Source organism: Somniosus microcephalus, chromosome 18 (assembly GCF_052327205.1).
Source record: "Somniosus microcephalus isolate GS21.2 chromosome 18, FLI_Smic_1.0, whole genome shotgun sequence".
In the NCBI taxonomy this organism is placed as follows: Eukaryota; Metazoa; Chordata; class Chondrichthyes; order Squaliformes; family Somniosidae; genus Somniosus; species Somniosus microcephalus.
In genome coordinates, this window is record NC_141004.1 from 7101721 (window position 1) to 7122899 (window position 21179).

Here is a 21179-nt window from a genome sequence, read left to right on the forward strand (position 1 = left end):
GCACACGCGCAGCCTCTCCTGCGCACGCATTCGACCTGTGAACCCCTTCGTTCAGAGGAATGGAAATGCCGGTTTCCCGCGCATGTGTAGCGCATGCAGGAAACCAGCACTTCCATTGGGCTTACGGGTGAGTACCCCGTGCGTACTCACCCGTGGAAACCGGAATTTCTGGGCCATTATGTCCCTTGGATATGTTAATTAGCGGCTTAATGTCGGTTGAAGGGCCCCTTGGAGGAATTTGTTATCGATGAGCAGGGCAAGCAGCAGGACTTCTACCTTATCATGGACTCTACCCACCCATTTAATCTCCTCCCACAGCCCATGTACACTCTCCCCTATCACTGGCTCTACCCACCCATTTAATCTCCTTCCACAGCCCATGTACACTCTCCCCTATCATGGACTCTACCCACCCATTTAATCTCCTCCCACAGCCCGTGTACACTCTCCCCTATCATGGACTCTACCCACCCATTTAATCTCCTCCCACAGCCCATGTATACTCTCCCCTATCATGGACTCTACCCACCCATTTAATCTCCTCCCACAGTCCATGTACTCTCTACCCTATCATGGACTCTACCCACCCATTTAATCTCCTTCCACAGCCCATGTACACTCTCCCCTATCATGGACTCTACCCACCCATTCAATCTCCTCCCACAGCCCATGTACACTCTCCCCTATCATGGACTCTACCCACCCATTGAATCTCCTCCCACAGCCCATGGACACTCTCCCCTATCACGGATTCTCCCCACCCATTGAATCTCCTCCCACAGCCCATGGACACTCTCCCCTATCACGGATTCTCCCCACCCATTGAATCTCCTCCCACAGCCCATGGACACTCTCTCCTATCACGGATTCTCCCCACCCTTTGAATCTCCTCCCACAGCCTATGGACACTCTCCCCTATCACGGATTCTCCCCACCCATTGAATCTCCTCCCACAGCCCATGGACACTCTCTCCTATCACGGATTCTCCCCACCCAATTAATCTCCTCCCACAGCCCATGGACACGCTCCCCTATCATGGATTCTCCCCACCCATTGAATCTCCTCCCACAGCCCATGGACACTCTCCCCTATCACGGATTCTCCCCACCCACTGAATCTCCTCCCACAGCCCATGGACACTCTCCCCTATCACGGATTCTACCCACCCACTGAATCTCCTCCCACAGCCCATGGACACTCTCCCCTATCACGGATTCTCCCCACCCACTGAATCTCCTCCCACAGCCCATGTACACTCTCCCCTATCACGGATTCTCCCCACCCACTGAATCTCCTCCCACAGCCCATGGACACTCTCCCCTATCACGGATTCTCCCCACCCACTGAATCTCCTCCCACAGCCCATGGACACTCTCCCCTATCACGGATTCTCCCCACCCACTGAATCTCCTCCCACAGCCCATGTACACTCTCTCCTATCACGGATTCTCCCCACCCATTGAATCTCCTCCCACAGCCTATGGACACTCTCCCCTATCACGGATTCTCCCCACCCATTGAATCTCCTCCCACAGCCCATGGACACTCTCCCCTATCACGGATTCTCCCCACCCATTGAATCTCCTCCCACAGCCCATGGACACTCTCTCCTATCACAGATTCTCCCCACCCAATTAATCTCCTCCCACAGCCCATGTACACTCTATCCTATCACGGATTCTCCCCACCCATTGAATCTCCTCCCACAGTCCATGTACACTCTACCCTATCATGGACTCTACCCACCCATTTAATCTCCTCCCACAGTCCATGTACACTCTACCCTATCATGGACTCTACCCACCCATTTAATCTCCTCCCACAGCCCATGTATACTCTCCCCTATCATGGACTCTACCCACCCATTTAATCTCCTCCCACAGTCCATGTACACTCTCCCCTATCATGGACTCTACCCACCCATTTAATCTCCTCCCACAGCCCATGTACACTCTACCCTATCATGGACTCTACCCATCCATTTAATCTCCTCTCACAGCCCATGAACACTCTCCCCTATCATGGACTCTACCCACCCATTTAATCTCCTCCCACAGTCCATGTACTCTCTACCCTATCATGGACTCTACCCATCCATTTAATCTCCTCCCACAGCCCATGGACACGCTCCCCTATCATGGACTCTACCCACCCATTTAATCTCCTCCCACAGCCCATGTATACTCTCCCCTATCATGGACTCTACCCACCCATTTAATCTCCTCCCACAGTCCATGTACACTCTACCCTATCATGGACTCTACCCATCCATTTAATCTCCTCTCACAGCCCATGAACACTCTCCCCTATCATGGACTCTACCCACCCATTTAATCTCCTCCCACAGTCCATGTACTCTCTACCCTATCATGGACTCTACCCATCCATTTAATCTCCTCCCACAGCCCATGGACACGCTCCCCTATCATGGACTCTACCCACCCATTTAATCTCCTCCCACAGCCCATGTATACTCTCCCCTATCATGGACTCTACCCATCCATTTAATCTCCTCCCACCGCCCATGTACACTCTCCCCTATCACGGATTCTCCCCACCCATTGAATCTCCTCCCACAGCCCATGGACACTCTCCCCTATCACGGATTCTCCCCACCCATTGAATCTCCTCCCACAGCCCATGTACACTCTCCCCTATCACTGGCTCTACCCACCCATTTAATCTCCTTCCACAGCCCATGTACACTCTCCCCTATCATGGACTCTACCCACCCATTCAATCTCCTCCCACAGCCCATGTACACTCTCCCCTATCGCGGACTCTACCCACCCATTGAATCTCCTCCCACAGCCCATGGACACTCTCCCCTATCACGGATTCTCCCCACCCATTGAATCTCCTCCCACAGCCCATGTACCCTCTCCCCTATCATGCAGTTGATCTTGAACCATGCTACTAATGGAGTCTAGTCGGTTCTTAGGTTGAACCTGTAGGTTCATTGCCAGAAACAAAAAAGTCCAACGCAATTTGTGGTTTCCATTCCGATAAATATTTAGTATTCAGATCTAATCAGAAAAAAACTATCATTGTTCATAGAAATACGTCCGAGTCAGCTTTGCAGATAATCCCAGAACTACAAGAGTTAAGCGCAGTTGGGAGTGGACCAGCTGTACTGTGCATCCCACTGAGGATGTCCCTGTCAAGTTGCCAGTATAGTGACCAGGAGTGAGCGGAGATGGACCAGTGTGACCCCAATCACCGAAGTGGTGTAGCTGTTCCCGGACGCTGTCAGTACAATTGATTGTCTGGTTGTGGCGTCGGCAGCGAGTGTGATTCCAGGACAGGACGCGTTCGTATTCGAGTTGTTCTGTGCGATCTGGACGTTTAGAGATTTCGCCTTCACCCTTATCATGGCTTTCTCCTGCAGAATCACAGCCTCTGAGCCGTACTCCTTGAAGTTGAACTTTTTCCCGTACCGGGCGGTGATGTGCTCAATCCAGTTTAGGTAGGACTTGGTCATGGTGAAGACTCCTGGCCAACGATTCTTGCAATCACTAACCCAGCTTACAACCCCAATTAAGAAGTACTGATGCGCTTTCTTGATCTTGCAGACCACGGGCCCCCCAGTGTCCATGTGACAAGCAGTGCTCTCGCCTGTCTGGAAGTCCATGCACATCATCGATGGCTGGAGCTTGCCACTGAAAATCGTGGCATTGCAGTTTTTGGAGGAGATGAAGACTACGAGCGCTTGTTGGAGAGCGTCGGAGGTATCCTCCCCTGTCTTCATCCAGCCTGTGGCGTAACAAGTCGTCCAACTATTCTCAAAGAGGATATCATTATCGGGGAAGCACACGGGCATGACATGCTGCCCGAAACTGATGGGCTTCAGCATTCTCACCAGGGCGATGTCGTTCTCCCCTGTTTGCTCATTGAACCCTTCGTGCAGAATGATGTCGTGAGGATTGGAGTAACGCGCCCAGACTTCTGGGCTCAATTGCCTGTTCAACCCAACCACCACCACGATCTCCTTGAGGCCGTGTGTCACTGGCGCTAAGAAGCAGTGGGCCGCCGTGACGACCCAGTCCTCGTTGATGATGACCCCGCCACAGAAGTGGCTGCTCTCCGCCACCAGCTCCAGGCTCACTTGCCACGGCCAGGCGTTGGGCTGCGGTTCCTGGTCTCGGAAACCCTGGCCGGTCCCTTTGCTGGTCAGCACCTGAATGCCGCACTTGACGGAGCTTTCGGCCAACAGCGGGGCGGCCAGGAGAAGCATCGCAATCACCAGAACGCGGAGAGAGATAAATGTCATCGCGCGTTTGTCTTAACACATTTTTCTTCTTTGGCCGGCGCAGGGGGGCAGTAGGCCCTTCAGAAGTGAGGTCGGGTTGGGTCAGGTTGGGTCGGGTCGGGTCTGGTGTGCTCTATTCTATAGGAGGGGGGCAATGCCAGGGGGAAAGGGTCTCGCCTGAGCTGGAACTTTGTGTTTGTGAGGTCACAGCTCTTTGACACACAGACAGGGCCATGTGACCAGTCAGGAAGCCACGACATCACTGGCAATTGTGATGTCACCGCAAGGGTTGATTCAAACATCAAAACTTTTTCAAACTTTGCTCATTGACATTGCCCACCTCCAACCCCCCCCCCCCAAACCCACCCAGTAGCTCACTCGTCCTTGTGGTGTCAGCTGTGGCTCAGTGGGCAGCACTCTTCCCCGAGTCAGAAGGTTGTGGGTTCAAGTCCCCACTCCATAAGACTCAAGCCCATAATCCAGGCTGACACTCCCAGTGCAGCGCTGAGGGAGTGCTGCACTGCCGGAGGTGCTGTCTTTCGGATGAGACGTTAAACTGAGGCCCCGTCTGCTCTCTCAGGTGGACGTAAAAGATCACACGGCACTATTCGAAGAAGAGCAGGGGGAGTTCTCCCCGGTGTCCTGGGGCCAATATTTATCCCTTAACCAACATCACTAAAAACAGATTATCTGGTCTTTATCACATTGCTGTTTGTGGGAGCTTGCTGTGCGCAAATTGGCTGCCGCATTTCCTACGTTACAACTGTGGCTACACTTCAAAAAGTACTTCATTGGTTGTAAAGCGCTTTGGGATGTCCTGAAGTTGTGAAAGGCGCTATATAAATGCAAGTCTTTCTTTCTCTAGTTGCAGTTTGGCGTCACCGTGAGTTTGAACTGATCTGAGGAAGGATGTTCTTGCCATGGAGGGAGTGCAGCGAAGATTCACCAGGCTGATTCCTGGGATGGCAGGAATGACGTATGAGGAGAGATTGGGTCGATTAGGCTTATACTCGCTGGAGTTTAGAAGAATGAGAGGGGATCTCATTGAAACTTATAAAATTCTAACAGGACTAGACAAACTGGATGCTGGAAGGATGTTCCCGATGGTCGGGGGAGTCCAGAGCCAGGGGTCACAGTCTAAGGATAAGGGGTAGGCCATTTCGGACAGAGATGAGGAGGAATTTCTTCACCCAGAGAGTGGTGAACCTGTGGAATTCTCTACCAAAGAAGGCAGTAGAGGCCAATACATTAAATATATTCAAGAAGGAGTTAGATATATTTCACAGAAATCACAGAAACCTCACAGTACAGATAGAGGCCATTTCGGCCCATCGAGCCTGCACCGACACATATCCCACCCGATCCCCGTAACCCCTACACCAACACATATCCCACCCTATCCCCGTAACCCCACGTATTTAATCCCCCTAACACTAAGGGTCAATTTTTATCATGGCCAATCAACCTAACCCCGCACATCTTTGGACTGTGGGAGGAAACCAGAGCACCCGGAGAAAACCCACGCAAACACGGGGAGAATGTGCAAACTCCACACAGACAGTCACCCGAGGCCGGATTCGAACCCAGGTCCCTGGCGCTGTGAGGCAACAGTGCTAACCACTATGCCACCGTGCTGCCCTTTCTTAAGGCTAAAGGGATCAAGGGATATGGGGAGAAAGCAGGGCCAGGGTACTGAATTTGGATGATCAGCCATGATCTCATTAAATGGTGGAACAGGCTCGAGGGGCCGAATGGCCTACTCCTGCTCCTATCTTCTATGTTTCTATGTTTCTAAAGCAAAATCTGGCGCAATGTGATTTCCCAGCCAGCAGATCGTGCTGTTGTACAACGTAACCTGGTTAATCTCACGACTGCCCTCTGGGGGGGAAATAAATGATCACTCAGCTTTCAATAAAACAACACAACATCGAATGTACAGCACAGAAACAGGCCATTCGGCCCCACAGGTCCGTGCCAGTGTTTATGCTCCACACGAGCCTCCTCCCACCCCTCTTCATCTCGCCCTATCAGCATATCCTTCTATTCCTTTCTCCCTCATGTGTTTATCCAGCTTCCCCTTAAATGTATCTATACTATTCACCTCAACCACTCCCTGTGGTAGCGAGTTCCACATTCTCACCACTCTCTGGGTAAAGAAGTTTCTCCTGAATTCCCTATTGGATTTATTAGTGACTCTTATATTTATGACCCGTAGTTTTCAACTCTCCCACAAGTGGAAGCATCTCTATGCCCACCCTATCAAACCCCTCCATAGTTTTAAAGACCTTGATCAGGTCATCCCCTCAGCCTCCTCCTTTCTAGAGAAAAGAGCCCCAGCCTGTTCAGTCTTTCCTGACAGTTAAACCCTCTTAGTTCTGGCATTATCTGGTTGTATAGACAAACACATCAACCGGGGCTGCAGTGTGTACCATCTACAAGATGCACTGCGGCAACTCGCCAAGGCTTCTTCGGCAGCACTTCCCAAACCCACGACCTCTTCCACCTAGAAGGACAAGGGCAGCAGGCGCATGGGAACACCACCACCTCCAAGTTCCCCTCCAAGTCACACAACATCCTGACTTGGAAATATATCGGCCGTTCCTTCATCGTCGCTGGGACAAAATCCTGGAACTCCCTCCCTAACAGCTCTGTGGGAGCACCTTCACCACACGGACTGCAGCGGTTCAAGAAGATGATTCTGACAGTGCGGCGCCCCCTCAGTACTGCCCCTCCGACAGTGCAGCACTCTCTCAGTACTGCCCCTCTGACAGTGCGGCGCTCCCTCAGTACTGCCCCTCCGACAGTGCAACACTCCCTCAGTACTGACCCTCCGACAGTGCGGTCCCTCAGTACTGCCCCTCCGACAGTGCAGCGCTCCCTCAGTACTGCCCCTCCAACAGTGCGGCACTCCCTCGGTACTGACCCTCCGACAGTGCGGCACTCCCTCAGTACTGCCCCTCCGACAATGCGGCACTCCCTCAGTACTGCCCCTCCGACAGTGCGGCGCTGCCTCAGCACTGCCCCTCTGACAGTGCGGTGCTCCCTCAGTACTGCCCCTCCGACAGTGCGGCACTCCCTCAGTACTGCCCCTCTGACAGTGCAGCACTCTCTCAGTACTGCCCCTCCGACAGTGCAGCACTCCCTCAGTACTGCCCCTCCGACAGTGCGGCACTCCCTCAGTACTGACCCTCTGACAGTGCGGCGCTCCCTCAGTATTGCGATGAGGCTTCAGCCTGGATTATGGGTTCAAGTTCTGGAGCGGGGCTGAGAACCCACAACCTCCTGACTGAGAGGCGAGAGTGGTGACCACTGAGTCAAACTGTCAAGCTTTGTAAAAAATATCTACTTCATCCAACATTAGCGTGGACAGCTTGGTTAAGAAGCTGCTTAAAGTCTCTTTCCTAAAACGGATGCTCTTTATAAGAATGCGAAACAGGTTCGAGGGGCCGAATGGCCTACTCCTGTTCCGAAGTTCATTTTGCAGAGTTGAGGATTTCCACTGTTTCCAGCCCATCGTGGAGTGGCTGCAGGAGAGAGCCGCTCATATTGCACAGTCAATAATTAGAAATCATTCAAAATATATCGGCTGGCAGGTCAGAACAGAAGGAAACAGCAGGTTGTGTTGTGGTTTATCACACCCTTCATTGCTCTGCACCTCTCAATCAGCAATGAATGTGTGTGAATCGCAGCTCAGCAAAGTCACAGAAGAGCTTTGTGCAGCTCGCGAGTCGCTGGTTCACTGACCCTTACACTGTCCAGAGACCCGCAGAGATCAGGAACACATGGCGGAGCCGAACAACGTCCTTCAGTCGCGTAAGGATGTTTCATTGATTCACTGCTCGAAAACCCTGGGAAATTAAAGCTTAATGAAAATGCAAAACCTTTTCAATTCTTGTTAAAGGCAGCTGACAAGCAAACTGATGGTGTGGAAGAGTGAAACACGGAATACACACACCTGTCCAGGTACGCCCTGCGAACACACACCTGCTCACTGATGCCCAGTTTGGGTTCCACCAGGACCACTCGGCTCCTGACCTCATTACAGCCTTGGTCCAAACATGGACAAAGGAGCTGAATTCCAGAGGTGAGGTGAGAGTGACTGCCCTTGACATCAAGGCAGCAGTTGACCGAGTGTGGCATCAAGGAGCCCTGGTAAAACTGAAGTCAATGGGAATCGGGGCGAAAATTTTCAGTGACTGGTGTCATACCTAGCACAAAGGAAGATGGTTGGAGTGGTTGAACGTCAATCATCACAGCCCCAGGACATCGCTGCAGGAGTTCCTCAGGGCAGTGTCCTCGGCCCAACCATCTTCAGCTGCTTCATCAATGACCTTCCCTCCAATGTAAGGTCAGAAATGGGGCTGTTCGCTGATGACTGCACAGTGTTCAGCGCCATTCACAACTCCTCAGATAATGAAGCAGTCCATGCCCGCATGCAACAAGACCTGGACGACGTTCAGGCTTGGGCTGATAAGTGGCAGGTAACATTCGCTCCACACAAGTCCCAGGCAATGACTATCTCCAACAAGCGAGAGTCTAACCACCGCCCCTTGACATTCAATGGCATTACCATCGCCGAATCCCCCACCATCAACATCCTGGGGGTCACCATTGACCAGAAACTTAACTGAACCAGCCACATAAATACTGTGGCAAAAAGAGCAGGTCAGAGGCTGGATATTCTGCAGCGAGTATCTCGCCTCCTGACTCCCCTAAGCCTTTCCACCATCTACAAGGCACAAGTCAGGAGTGTGATGGAATACTCTCCACTTGCCTGGATGAGTGCAAGAAGCTCGACACCATCCAGGACTAAGCAGCCCGCTTGATTGGCACCCCGTCCACCACCTTAAACATTCACTCCCTCCACCACCGACGCACCGTGGATGCAGTGTGCACCATCTACAAGATGCACTGCAGCAACTCGCCAAGACTTCTTTGATAGCACCTCCCAAACCCGCGACCTCTTCCACCTAGAAGGACAAGGGCAGCAGGCACATGGGAACACCACCTTCAAATTCCCCTTCAAGGCACACACTATCCTGACTTGGAAATATATCGCCGATCCTTCATCGTCGCTGGGTCAAAATCCTGGAACTCCCTCCCTAACAGCACTGTGGGAGCACCTTCACCACACGGACTAGAGTGGTTCAAGAAGGCGGCCCACCTCCACCTTCCCAAGGGCAACTAGGGATGGGCAATAAATGCTGGCCTTGCCAGCGACACCCACATCCCGTGAATGAATTTAAAAAAAAACCTGTCCAGGTACATCCACTGGTTGGTCCCGATTCCAATCCTTCATTTTGAAATCTGATCCTGGAAATCGTGCCATGTTCTATTCCTAACAAATTCTTCAATTCACTCACACAAAATTGCGATTATTATAAAATGGGAATTCTGAGGGAAATTCCGTGATTCCCACACTCCCAGCATCAAAGGCTATCCCTCTGGGAGTGTGGAATTAGCTCTTTCGCACAGATTTGTTCCTGATATTGCGCTGTACAATTTTGGCTTCTTGTTCTCAGGATGTGGGAGTCGTTGCCCATTCAAGTTGCTCTGAGGGCCTTAAGGGTCATCCTGATAGCGCGCGACAGGAGTCACGTGGAGTCCAGACCGGGTAAGGACGGCAGGTTTCCTTCCCTGAAGGACATTAGTGAACCAGTTGGATTTTTACAACAATCCGGCAGTTTTCATTGTCATTTTATTTTCCTGGTACCAAACCACAAATGACCAGATATTTGAATTCAAATTCACAACCCTGCCAGAGGGGGAGATTTGAACGCACACCCTACTAGATTACTAATCCAGTCACCATACCCGCTAGGCTACCCCTGTGAATTTACTAGTTAAAGGGTGCGAAATCCAAACGATATAGAGTAACAATCGCAGAGGCAAAAGAGCCAGAGGGGAGATGAGGAGATTTTTTTACGCAGCGAGTTGTTGTGATCTGGAATGCGCTGCCTGAAAGGGCGGTGGAAGCAGATTCAATAGTAACTTTCAAAAGTGAATTGGATATAAATTGCATGAGGCAGTGAGACTAATTGGATCAACTCTTTCAAAGAGCCTTTCATGCCCTCAGGACATCCCAAAGCGCTTTACAGCCAATGAAGTACTTTTTGAAGTGTAGTAATGTAGGAAACGCAGCAGCCAATTTGCGCACAGCAAGCTCCCACAAACAGGCACGATGGGCTGAATGGCCTCCTTCTGTGCTGTTTGATTCTGAAAATAAGAAACTGCAATCAGAATTTGCAGTGGGAGAATCTGCAGTAACTCTTACTATTGGAGGACGCACTTTACACACATATCAGGAAGCACAATCTTCATTTGTCTACGCCGTTCCTTGTCCGTGATTGGGCGCTGCCCCAAGTCCTGCATTTCCCAAAATACGATTCACGATTCTAAAGTAAAGATCTGATTGATAAGGCAGACGTGTTCAAAATAAAGGGAATGTACAGCCACAGGAACACAGGAATTACTGGACGGAAAAAGACCGAGGTCCCCCCTACTTCACCTTCTCCCATTCTGGGCGTCCCATGATCCAGCGATAATGAAGTTGTTGACCAATCACAGTGATCAATCTCAATCAATGAATCTACAACAGACCCAGACACGAGGTGAGGAAAACCCCCAGTGGGGGAGAGCTTTGGGGAACCAAAGGTCCAGAGTCACCTGTTCCTCCCGAGCACGCCGCACTCACCACACGACACGTCTCGCATTACTCAGATACTGGGGCCCAGAATGCTGTCTTGGAACTCATTGCTCGCTGTACAGTAGAGCAGGCAGAGGACATGGAGTTATACTGTCAGCTTGCATTTCATGTGAGGTGAGCTTTACCATAAACATCCATAGGGCTGATTATTCTGCAGATAAAGTGTTATCGGTTGTATTTCCACTGGGGGAAACAGGTGGGAAGCCAGCGCCCGCAGCTTGACTTAGTGCCAGTATGGCTTCTAAAGTTGGTGCAGCACCAGCGCCATTGCACTGTGCCCTGGGTAGTGAGAAGGTGGCAGGCCACTGGCGTCAATGGTACAGCGTCAAAAGCATCATTAGCCAAAACTCACAAAACGTTACGTGTAAGTGTTTCAAATGCTCTTATTATGCGCCACACAGTGTACTATCGATCAAAACTGCAGCAACTCTCCAAGGCTTCTTCGGCAGCACCTCCCAAACCCGCGACCTCCACCACCTAGAAGGACAAAGGCAGCAGGCGCATGGGAACACCACCACCTCCAAGTTCTCCTCCAAGCCACACACCATCCTGACTTGGAAATATATCGGCCGATCCTTCATCGTCGCTAGGTCAAAATCCTGGAACTCCCTCCCTAACAGCACTGTGGGAGTACCTTCACCACACGGACTGCAGCGGTTCAAGAAGGCGGCTCACCACCACCTTCACAAGGGGCAATTAGGGATGGGCAATAAATGCTGGCCTTGTCAGCGATGCCCACATCCTGAGAATGAAGTAAAAAACGCAGTTACACGCTGGTGCTATATACCGCAAGCAACTTTAATACTTTGCAGCATTTTAAATTTGGGAATAAAAAGATGAAACTGATGAGAACCATCTAACTGATCTCTATCTGCTCACTCACTGAATCTTCCTGCAAGGAGCTGTTTCCTGTCACATCCCAAAGACTTCCTTTCCCCATAACTACTCTTAACTTCTTGAAAGCCAAGCCAGCCCAGACTTGAAGCCTGCTCCCATATCTCTTCCACCTCATACTCATGGACAAGATACAAGATTGTCTGACCGGTGCATCTTCTCACCTCCATCTGCCAACCTCTCCCTCCACCACAATCCTTCCCGTTTCTCTAGTTTGTCCTTATTTCTAGCATCAATAGAATTTCACAGCGTAGAAGGAGGCCATTCAGCCCATCGTGCCTGTGCCAGCTCTTTGAAAGAGCTACTCAGTTAATCCCACTCCCCCTTGCTCTTTCCCCAGAGCCCTGCAAATATTTCCTTTTTAAGTATTTATCCAATTCCCCTTTTGAAAGTTACTATTGAATCTGCTTCCACCGCCCTTTCCGACAAATAGTCTGGTCAGTTCTCCTCTGAACTTTCCCTTCTCGTCCTGCAAAGGCTCCAAATCCCTCGTCCTACTCACTCTTCCCTCTTCCCGGCATCCTCTGTGGTCTCCGAGCATTCTTTCTACAGTTGCCAACTCTGGTTGGACGTGTTCCTGGCGGTTTCATTACATGAAGAAAAGACAGACTCGCATTTCTCCAGCGCCTTTCACCACCTCAGCACGTCCCAAAGCGTTTCACAGCCAATGAAGTACTATTTGAAGTGTAGTCGCTGTTGTAATGCAGGAAAGGTGGCAGCCAATTTGCGCACAGCAAGCTCCCACAAACAGCAATGAGATAAATGACCAGATAATCTGTTTTAGTGATGTTGATTGAGGAAAAAATATTTGTTGTGTCCGTGTGTTGATAGAGACACTGAAGACAGGAGTTGGTTCATAGGTGTTTATTAAGCAAAGTCTGGAGGGGTACTAACGGATATAACACAATGGGCCAGAAATTCGTGAACGGGGCTTGCTGCGCGTGCAAGCCCCGTATATGCACTTACCCTGCGCTCCTGCCGATCAGCTCCAGGGACGCCTGGAATTGGTGTTTCAAACAGAAGAATCCCGGGCAGCGTATGACGTCACGCCGCCCAGGAGTGCAGCCAGCGCGAAGCCTGGAACGTGCAGTGCAAGTGAGACACGCCCCTTAAGGTCTCATTGTAGCAGGACACGCCCCCAATGTTTCTGTCAAGCTGCTAAGCATTTTTACATGCAAAGCAGCAGTTTAAATAGGTTTTTGGAAGTTTTTTGAAGATTTTGGTAACTTTTATAAACTTTTAAAAATGTTTACATTATTTTGAAGAATCTGAAGTAGTTTTAAACAGATTAAAGCAATTTAAAGACTTTTAAAAGCCCTAAAAGAATTTTTTTAATTCCATTTATTTATTTAGCAATGTCATCGTCATACGTGTCTTCACACTGTTCCCTTTGGGGAACTGTATGAAGTGGTGGAAGGATTTATGGCCATGATTAACGCTCATTCCGTGACCGTAACCATCTTTGAACCAGCCATTAGGGTGGTTAGTCCTATGGCGGGAGGGTTTTACGGGCTCCCACAAGCTATACAAGGAGGGGGGGCCACCCACACCCACGGACGCAAATATCCCACTGGATGTCAACCCAGAATTTAGAGCCCGAGCTCTGACTCCCCTTGCCGGGACTGTCTGGAGCGGGGTTCGAAACCCTACCCTGATCTGGCCCAGCGGCGGGGATCCTACCGTTATGCCAAAGGCCCAATCCGATTAGCAACGTGAAATGGCTGGAATGAGCACACTTCACGGCATTAAAAGAACTCACAATTGAACTGATGATGACCTCAGCAATCTTCTCAAGGAGGTGGCGGCGCAGCGCCTGCTCATCATTGGTAATGAGAAGTCAAAGGCGCCGCAAAAAGGGCAGATGATAGCTTGGTCTTTCAAGTGGCAGCATAGGGCTCCAGTCATGGGGAGGGAAAAGGCGCAGGAAACGTATGGGTGTCACCTTTTGTGCGGAGTGGGCCTTTTGCGTAGCAGTAAGCATCCCCGCCGCTGGGCCAGAAGGAGTAGGGTTTTGAACCCCACTCCAGACAGTCCCGGCAAGTGGAGTCGGAGCTCCAACTATAAATTCTGGGTGGACATCCAGCGGGATACTTGCGTCCGTGGGTGTGGGTGGCCCCCCCCCCCCCCCTCAGATGGGTTGTGGGAGCCTGTAAAACCCTCACGCCATAGGACTAACCACCCTAATGGCTGGTTCAAAGATGGTTACGGTCACGGAATGAGCGTTAATCACGGCCATAAATCCTTCCACCACTTCATACAGTTCCCGAAAGGGAACAGTGTGAGGATACGTACGACGATGACCTCTTGCGCAATGCACCTCCTTGGACCCTCAGTCGCAGATGCGAGGGGGCAAATCGTGCAATTGTTAAATTTTTCATTTTATTGACATGTGAAATGTTGGACCAGTAATTCCCTTCCAAATGCGCGAGTACGGTCGGGGTACTTACGCGTCTGGCCGGAGGAAATGCCGGTTTTCAGCATGCACAGTGCATGTGGGGAAAACCGGCATTTCCTGTCCTCTGAACGAAGGGGTTCAGAGGCCGAACGCGTGCGACTGCACAGGCAGCGCGTGCGCAGTAAAATTCGCCGCTTTCATTCATGCTTTCAGTGAGGTCAAGTCATTACAACTTACACATGAAAAAAGCATGGGTACAGTTGCTCCAGAGGCTGCGGAGGAAGATTTTTTTTATCGTGGAGCTTCTGAAAGTATGAATGTCTGTATATATTCCTTTGCGTGTTATGTATATATTCCTTTACTTATGTGTATGAATGTATTATTTAATTATGACTTTCAGAGAAAGTAACTTATTGGAAAATCATAATTAAAAACATACATTCATACACATTAGTAAAGGAATATAAAACATACATACATATACGTAAAGGAATATATGTGGACATACATACATAACTCATTCTCACATTCCATTCACACAGCCACAATTGCTCCTTCTACCTACCGTTCTGAAAACCCGTTTAAAAAAAAAAAATTAAACTTTAAAACTTACTTAAAATTTCTTAAAATAACTTCCCTCCCTTTCCCAAACAAAAATATTGCATTTCAGAAGCTCCACGATAAAATATATCTTCCTCCGCAGCCTTGGAACAACTTTACACCTGCTTTTTTCAAGTGTAACTTGTAAGGACTTACCCTCACTGAATCCATGAATGAAATCTGCAAAGTTCACTGCGCAAGCGCTGCCTGTGCAGTCGCATGCGCTGTGCCTAGACCTCGGGTCTGGAAATGCCGGTGTTCCCCGCATGCGCTGTGCATGCTGAACGCCGGCATTTCCAACGGCCAGATGCGTGAGTACCCCGACCGTACTCACGCCTTTGGCCACGAATTTCTGGCCCAATATACAGGCTTATATAGCCCAAGTGGCCATTACCGGCATTACAGCACATATGGGGCTCTTAAAGGCACATACACTACAATTTTGGCCAGGACACCGGGGAGAACTCCCCTGCTCTCCTTCAAAATAGTGCCGCGGGATCTTTTATGTCCACTTGAGAGGGCAGTCGGGGCCTCGGTTTAATGTCTCATCCAAAAAATGGGACCCCCCCACCCCACCCAGTCAAAACAGCCTTTTTCTGCAGATCTCCAATGTTTTTATAACTAATAAACCAATGTGATCAAAGAAAAACATTTATTTTTTAACACCCCAGTGTTTTTTCTCCTGGGTTTTTGCTCCCAGCCGTCTCCTGGAGATTAACCTTCAATTCCTGGAGACTCCAGGCCACTCCTGGAGGAGTTGGCAGCCCCTAATTGTTTCCCAAGAACTTGAACCTGGGGAGCTCTCGTCCTTCCTCCACTCTCATTTGAGGCCTCATTGAATCACTATTTCCTGGTTTATCTTGCTTTATTTTCTGCTCTTTTCAATTTTGCCGATGTGTCATTCAAGTCGGCCTCTCAACAATAAATGTTACTGCCTCGCCAACATTTGCAGATTTTGTTTATGCAGAAGTTTGACCCCCGACCACCAGCCCAACCATGAAACAAGCAGGAAAAAAACCCCAGAAACTACCAGAAACTCTCAGCAGGTCAGGCAGCATCTGTGGTGAGAGATAAAGTTTCAGGTATAGATTCTTGGTCAGAACAGGAAGAACTTACAACTGAACAGCATTTAAAAAAGAACAGAACAAGAGGAGGGGGTGGAATAAAACAGACTCACACACACACTCACACTCGGACACACACACACACACACACACACTCACACACACACATTCACACACTCACACACACACACACACACATTCACACACACACACACACACACACATTCACACACACACACTCACATGCACACACACACTCACACTCAGACACACACACTCACACTCGGACACAAACTCACACACACTCAATCACACACACACTCACACACACACACACACACACACACACACAGACACATTCACACGCAGACACACTCACTCACACACACACATAGAAACATAGAAGATAGGAGCAGGAGTAGGCCATTTGGCCCCTCGAGCCTGCTCCGCTATTTAATGAGATCATGGCTGATCATCCAAATTCAGTACCCTGTCCCTGCCTTCTCCCCATATCCCTTGATCTCTTTAGCCTTAAGAAATATATCTAACTTGTTCTGGAATATATTTAATGAATTGGCCTCAACTGCCTTTTGTGGCAGAGAATTCCACAGGTTCACCACTCTCTGGGTGAAGAAATTCCTCCTCATCTCAGTCCTAAATGGCTTACCCCTTATCTTTAGGCTGTGACCCCTGGTTCTGGACTCCCCCGCCATCGGGAACATCCTTCCTGCATCTAGTCCGTCTAGTCCTGTTAGAATTTTATGTTTCAATGAGCTCGCTTTCATTCTTCTAAACTCCAGCGAATATAAGCCCAATCGACCCAGTCTCTCCTCACACGTCATTCCTGCCATCCCAGGTATCAGTCTGGTGAATCTTCGCTGCACTCCCTCCATGGCAAGAACATCCTTCCTCAGATAAGGCAACCAAAACTGCACACAATACCCAAGGTGTGGTCTCACCAAGGCCCTGTACAACTGCAGCAAGACATCCCTGCTCCTGTACTCGAATCCTCTCGCTATGAAGGCCAATATACCATTTGCCTTCTTAACCGCCTGCTGCACCTGCATGCTTACCTTCAGCGACTGGTGCACAAGGACACCCAGGTCTCGTTGCACTTCTCCTTCTCCCAATCTATTGCCGTTCAGATAATAATCTGCCTTCCTGTTTTTGCCACCAAAGTGGATAACCTCGCATTTATCCACATTATACTGCATCTGCCATGCATCTGCCCAATCACCCAAACTGTCCAAATCATACTGGAGTTTCTCGGCATCCTCCTCACAGCACACATGCCCACCCAGCTTTGTGTTGTCTGCAAACTTGGAGATATTACATCTAGTTCCCTTGTCTAGATCATTAATATATATTGTGAATAGCTGGGGTCCAAGGACCGATCCCTGCGGTACCCCACTAGTCACTGCCTGCCACTCGGAAAAAGACCCGTTTATTCCAACTCTTTGCTTCCTGTCTGCCAACCAGTTCTCTATCCAAGTCAGTACCTTACCCCCAATCCCATGTGCATTAACTTTACACACTAATCTCTTATGCGGGACCTTATCGAAAGCCTTCTGAAAGTCCAAATACACCACATCCACTGGTTCTCCCTTATCTATCCTACCAGTTACATCCTCAAAAAATTTCAGTAGATTAGTCAAGCACGATTTACCTTTTGTAAATCCATGTTGACTTTGTCCGATCCTGTTTTCCAAGTGCTCTGCTATTACATCTTTTATAATGGACCCTAGCATTTTCCCCACTACCGATGTCAGGCTTACCGGTCTATAATTCCCCATTTTTTCTCTACCACCTTTTTTGAATAGTGGGGTTACATTAGCTACCCTCCAATCCATGGGAACTGTTCCAGAGTCTCTAGAATTTTGGAAGATGACCAGCAATGCATCTACTATTTCTAGGGCCACTTCCTTAAGTACCCTAGGATGTAGATTATCAGGCCCTGGGGATTTATCGGCCTTCAATCCCGTCAATTTCCCTAACATCATTTCCCTACAAACACTGATTTCATTCAGTTCCTCCCTCTCATTAGACCCTATGTTCCTCGACATCTCTGGGAGGTTATTTGTGTCCTCCTTTGTGAAGACAGAACCAAAGTATGTATTTAATTGGTCAGCCATTTCTTTGTTCCCCATTATAAATTCCCCTGATTCTGACTGCAAGGGACCTACGCTTGACTTCACCAATCTTTTTCTCTTCACATATCTATAGAAGCTTTTACAGTCAGTTTTTATGTTCCCTGAAAACTTACTCTCATACTCTATTTTCCCCCTCTTAATTAATCCCTTTGTCCTCCTTTGCTGAATCCTAAACTGCTCCCAATCCTCAGGTTTGCTGCTTTTTCTGGCCAATTTATATGTGCTCTCCTTGGATCTTATGCTAGCCCTAATTTCCCTTGTTAGCCACGGTTGAGTCACCTTCTTTGTTTTATTTTTATGCCAAACAGGGATGAACAAATTCTGTAGTTCATCCATGCGATCTTTAAATGTTTGCCATTGCCTATCCACCGTTAACCCTTTAAGTAACATTCCCCAATCCACCCTAGCCAACTCGCGCCTCATACCATCGTAGTTTCCTTTATTTAAATTCAGGACCCTAGTCTCTGAGTCAAATACTTCACTCTCCATCTTATTGAAGAATTCTATCATATTATGATCGCTTCGCCCCAAGGGGCCTCGCACAACAAGATTGTTAATTGATCCTTTCTCATTACATAATACCCAGCCTAAGATGACCTAATCTCTACTTGGTTCCTCAACATATTGGTCCAGGAAACCATCCCGTATACACTCCAGGAATTCCTCCTCCACAGTATTGTTGCTAATTTGGTTAGCCCAATCTATATGTAGATTTAAGTCACCCCTGATAACTGCTGTGCCCTTATTGCACGCATCTCTAATTTCCTGTTTAATGCCATCCCCAACCTCAGCATTACTGTTTGGGGGTCTGTATACAACTCCCACTAACATTTTCTGCCCCTTGGTATTTCTCAGCTCTACCCATACAGATTCCACATCATCAGAGCTAATATCCTTCCTTACTATTGTGTTAATCTGCTCTTTAACTAGCAATGCTACCCCACCTCCTTTTCCTTTTTGCCTGTCTTTCCTGAATATTGAATACCCCTGGATGTTGAATTCCCAGCCTTGGTCACCCTGGAGCCATGTCTCCGTAATCCCAATTATATCATATCTGTTTACATCTATTTGCGCAGCTAATTCATCCACCTTATTGCCTTCAAGCTTGTTTTTTTTAACACTCTTAGACCTTTTAGAATGATTATTTACTGTGGCCATGTTTGATTTAAACACTTGGGGGGAGAAATTCATTTATTAGCGCCACCCGTTAGCGCCTTAGGAGGGCGATAAGTGGGGTGCGATACGGCTAGCGCCCGGGCGTGGTGAGACCTGCACCTCTGGTGAAATTGAGCGGACATTTAGTGGCGGCGCAAAACCGCAACGCCCGCTCAGCTGCGCGCGCAGATCCTGACGTCATTTCATGGTGCAACGCCCTTGGGGCGCCCTGAACCGGAACTTCAGTGGTGCCCCCCTCCTTTCCGCCTGGCACTCCCAGCGACTGGTTGACTGGAACGGTTCCCAGTCGCTGTGGGGCTGGGGGGGCGCTATTTAAAGGGGGCTCCTCCTGGCTTCTTTGTGGTAGCCATTTTTGGACCACTCCTTCTGTGAGAGAGAGAGATTTGCAGAGAGACAAAGGGAGAGAGCTTTCTGCATTGAGTCAGCGCTCGCTGAGGTACTTCTGGCTTCAGCCCAGAACTTTGTAGTTGGTTTGATTTTTCACTGGCATAACCTTGAGTGGCCACATACTATGGGGGCTGCAATGAGTGGAAACGTAGGGTTTCTCCATTGCATTGAGAGGGCTCAGAGACGCTGACAAAGAGTGCCAATCATGGCCAGATGGAGGAGGGCCAACAGGCGTCGGCACAGGAGGCCTTACCCTCCCAGGGTATTCCGCCAACAGTTCTCATACCTCAACATGTCTGAGGAGCAGTGTTTTCGGAGGCTTCGATTCAGCAGGGAGGTAGTCACTGAGCTCTGCCACCTGCTTCAGCCAGATCTGCAGCCTCAACTGAGGAGCAGGACATCTCTGTCGGTGGCAGTGAAGGTGACAGTGGCTCTCAACTGCTATACCACCGGCTCCTTCCAATCCGCTACTGGGGACATTGCCAATGTCTCCCAGTTCGCGGTGCATTGCTGCATCTGCCAAGTCACGAATGCCCTCTTAAAAAGGAGACGTCAGTACATTTCCTTCCCCATGACCCTGGACAAGCAGCAAGAGCGCGTAATGGGATTTGCAAGAATAGCTGGCTTCCCCATGGTCCAGGGCACCACTGACTGCACACATGTGGCTTTGCGGGCGCCGCAAGAGAATGCCGAGGATTACCACAACCGGAAGAGGTTCCATTCGTTGAACGTCCAGTTGGTGTGTGACCACAGACAGCTGATACTCGCTGTCAATGCCCGCTTTCCAGGCAGCAACCACGACGCCTTCATCCTGCGCCAGACTTCTGTGGCAGACCTTTTCGAAGCCCGGCTCACCCAGGAGGCTGGCTTCTCGGGGACAAGGGCTATCCCCTGTGCACCTGGCTGATGACCCCGCTCCGTGCGCCCAGCACCCCTGCTGAAGAACGATACAATGAGAGCCATCAAGCGACCAGGAACATCAATCGGCGTGCTAAAGCAACGGTTCCGCTGTCTGGACCATTCCGGGGGAGCCCTTCAGTACTCACCTGAGCGAGTCTCCCATTTCGTTGTAGTGTGCTGCATGCTGCATAACCTGGCAATCCTCAGGACTCAGCCACTGCCACCAGACATTGGAGCACCAGCAGAGGAGGAAGAGGAGGAGGAGGAGCACCAAGACGGGAGGGAGGCACAAAGTGCAAGAGCCGTCCGTCAGCAGCTTATTGCAAGTCAGTTCTAGGCCCCCTCTGAGGGAATGGCTTGTGCCATTGAAAGAACATGAATGGAACCGTTCCACAACCCCTGAGCCGGTCAAGGCAACAAATAGTTCAAAGAGCAAACATGCACAATCTGAATAAAGACACTTCTTTATTTAACAAACTGTGTGCCCTTCCCGCATGACAAAGTAATAGAGAGAAACCCCCAAAAAAGCAGTCAGACACATAACTGGCTCTCACAACCTGGAGACAATGAACAAAAGAGTAAACAAAAAATGACCACGATCCTCGGCCTGCAGTAAAAAAATTAACAGCATTTTGCCACACCTACTTTTTGCCCTTC

At 49.6% G+C, this 21179-nt stretch overlaps 1 protein-coding gene across 1 annotated transcript; it reads right to left on the reverse strand.

The window, feature by feature from the left end:
• Positions 1-2988: 2988 nt before the first annotated feature.
• LOC147104996 (chymotrypsinogen A-like) lies at positions 2989-4410 on the reverse strand. Its single transcript, XM_086011737.1, has one exon. The coding sequence runs from the start codon at positions 4269-4271 to the stop codon at positions 3162-3164; it is 1110 nt and encodes a 369-aa protein (XP_085867863.1). The 5' UTR covers positions 4272-4410; the 3' UTR covers positions 2989-3161.
• Positions 4411-21179: the final 16769 nt, after the last annotated feature.

Excerpts from the sequence above, each read along its gene's own strand:
- LOC147104996 (XM_086011737.1), bottom strand. The coding sequence starts at position 4,271 with ATGACATTTATCTCTCTCCGCGTTCTGGTGATTGCGATGCTTCTCCTG.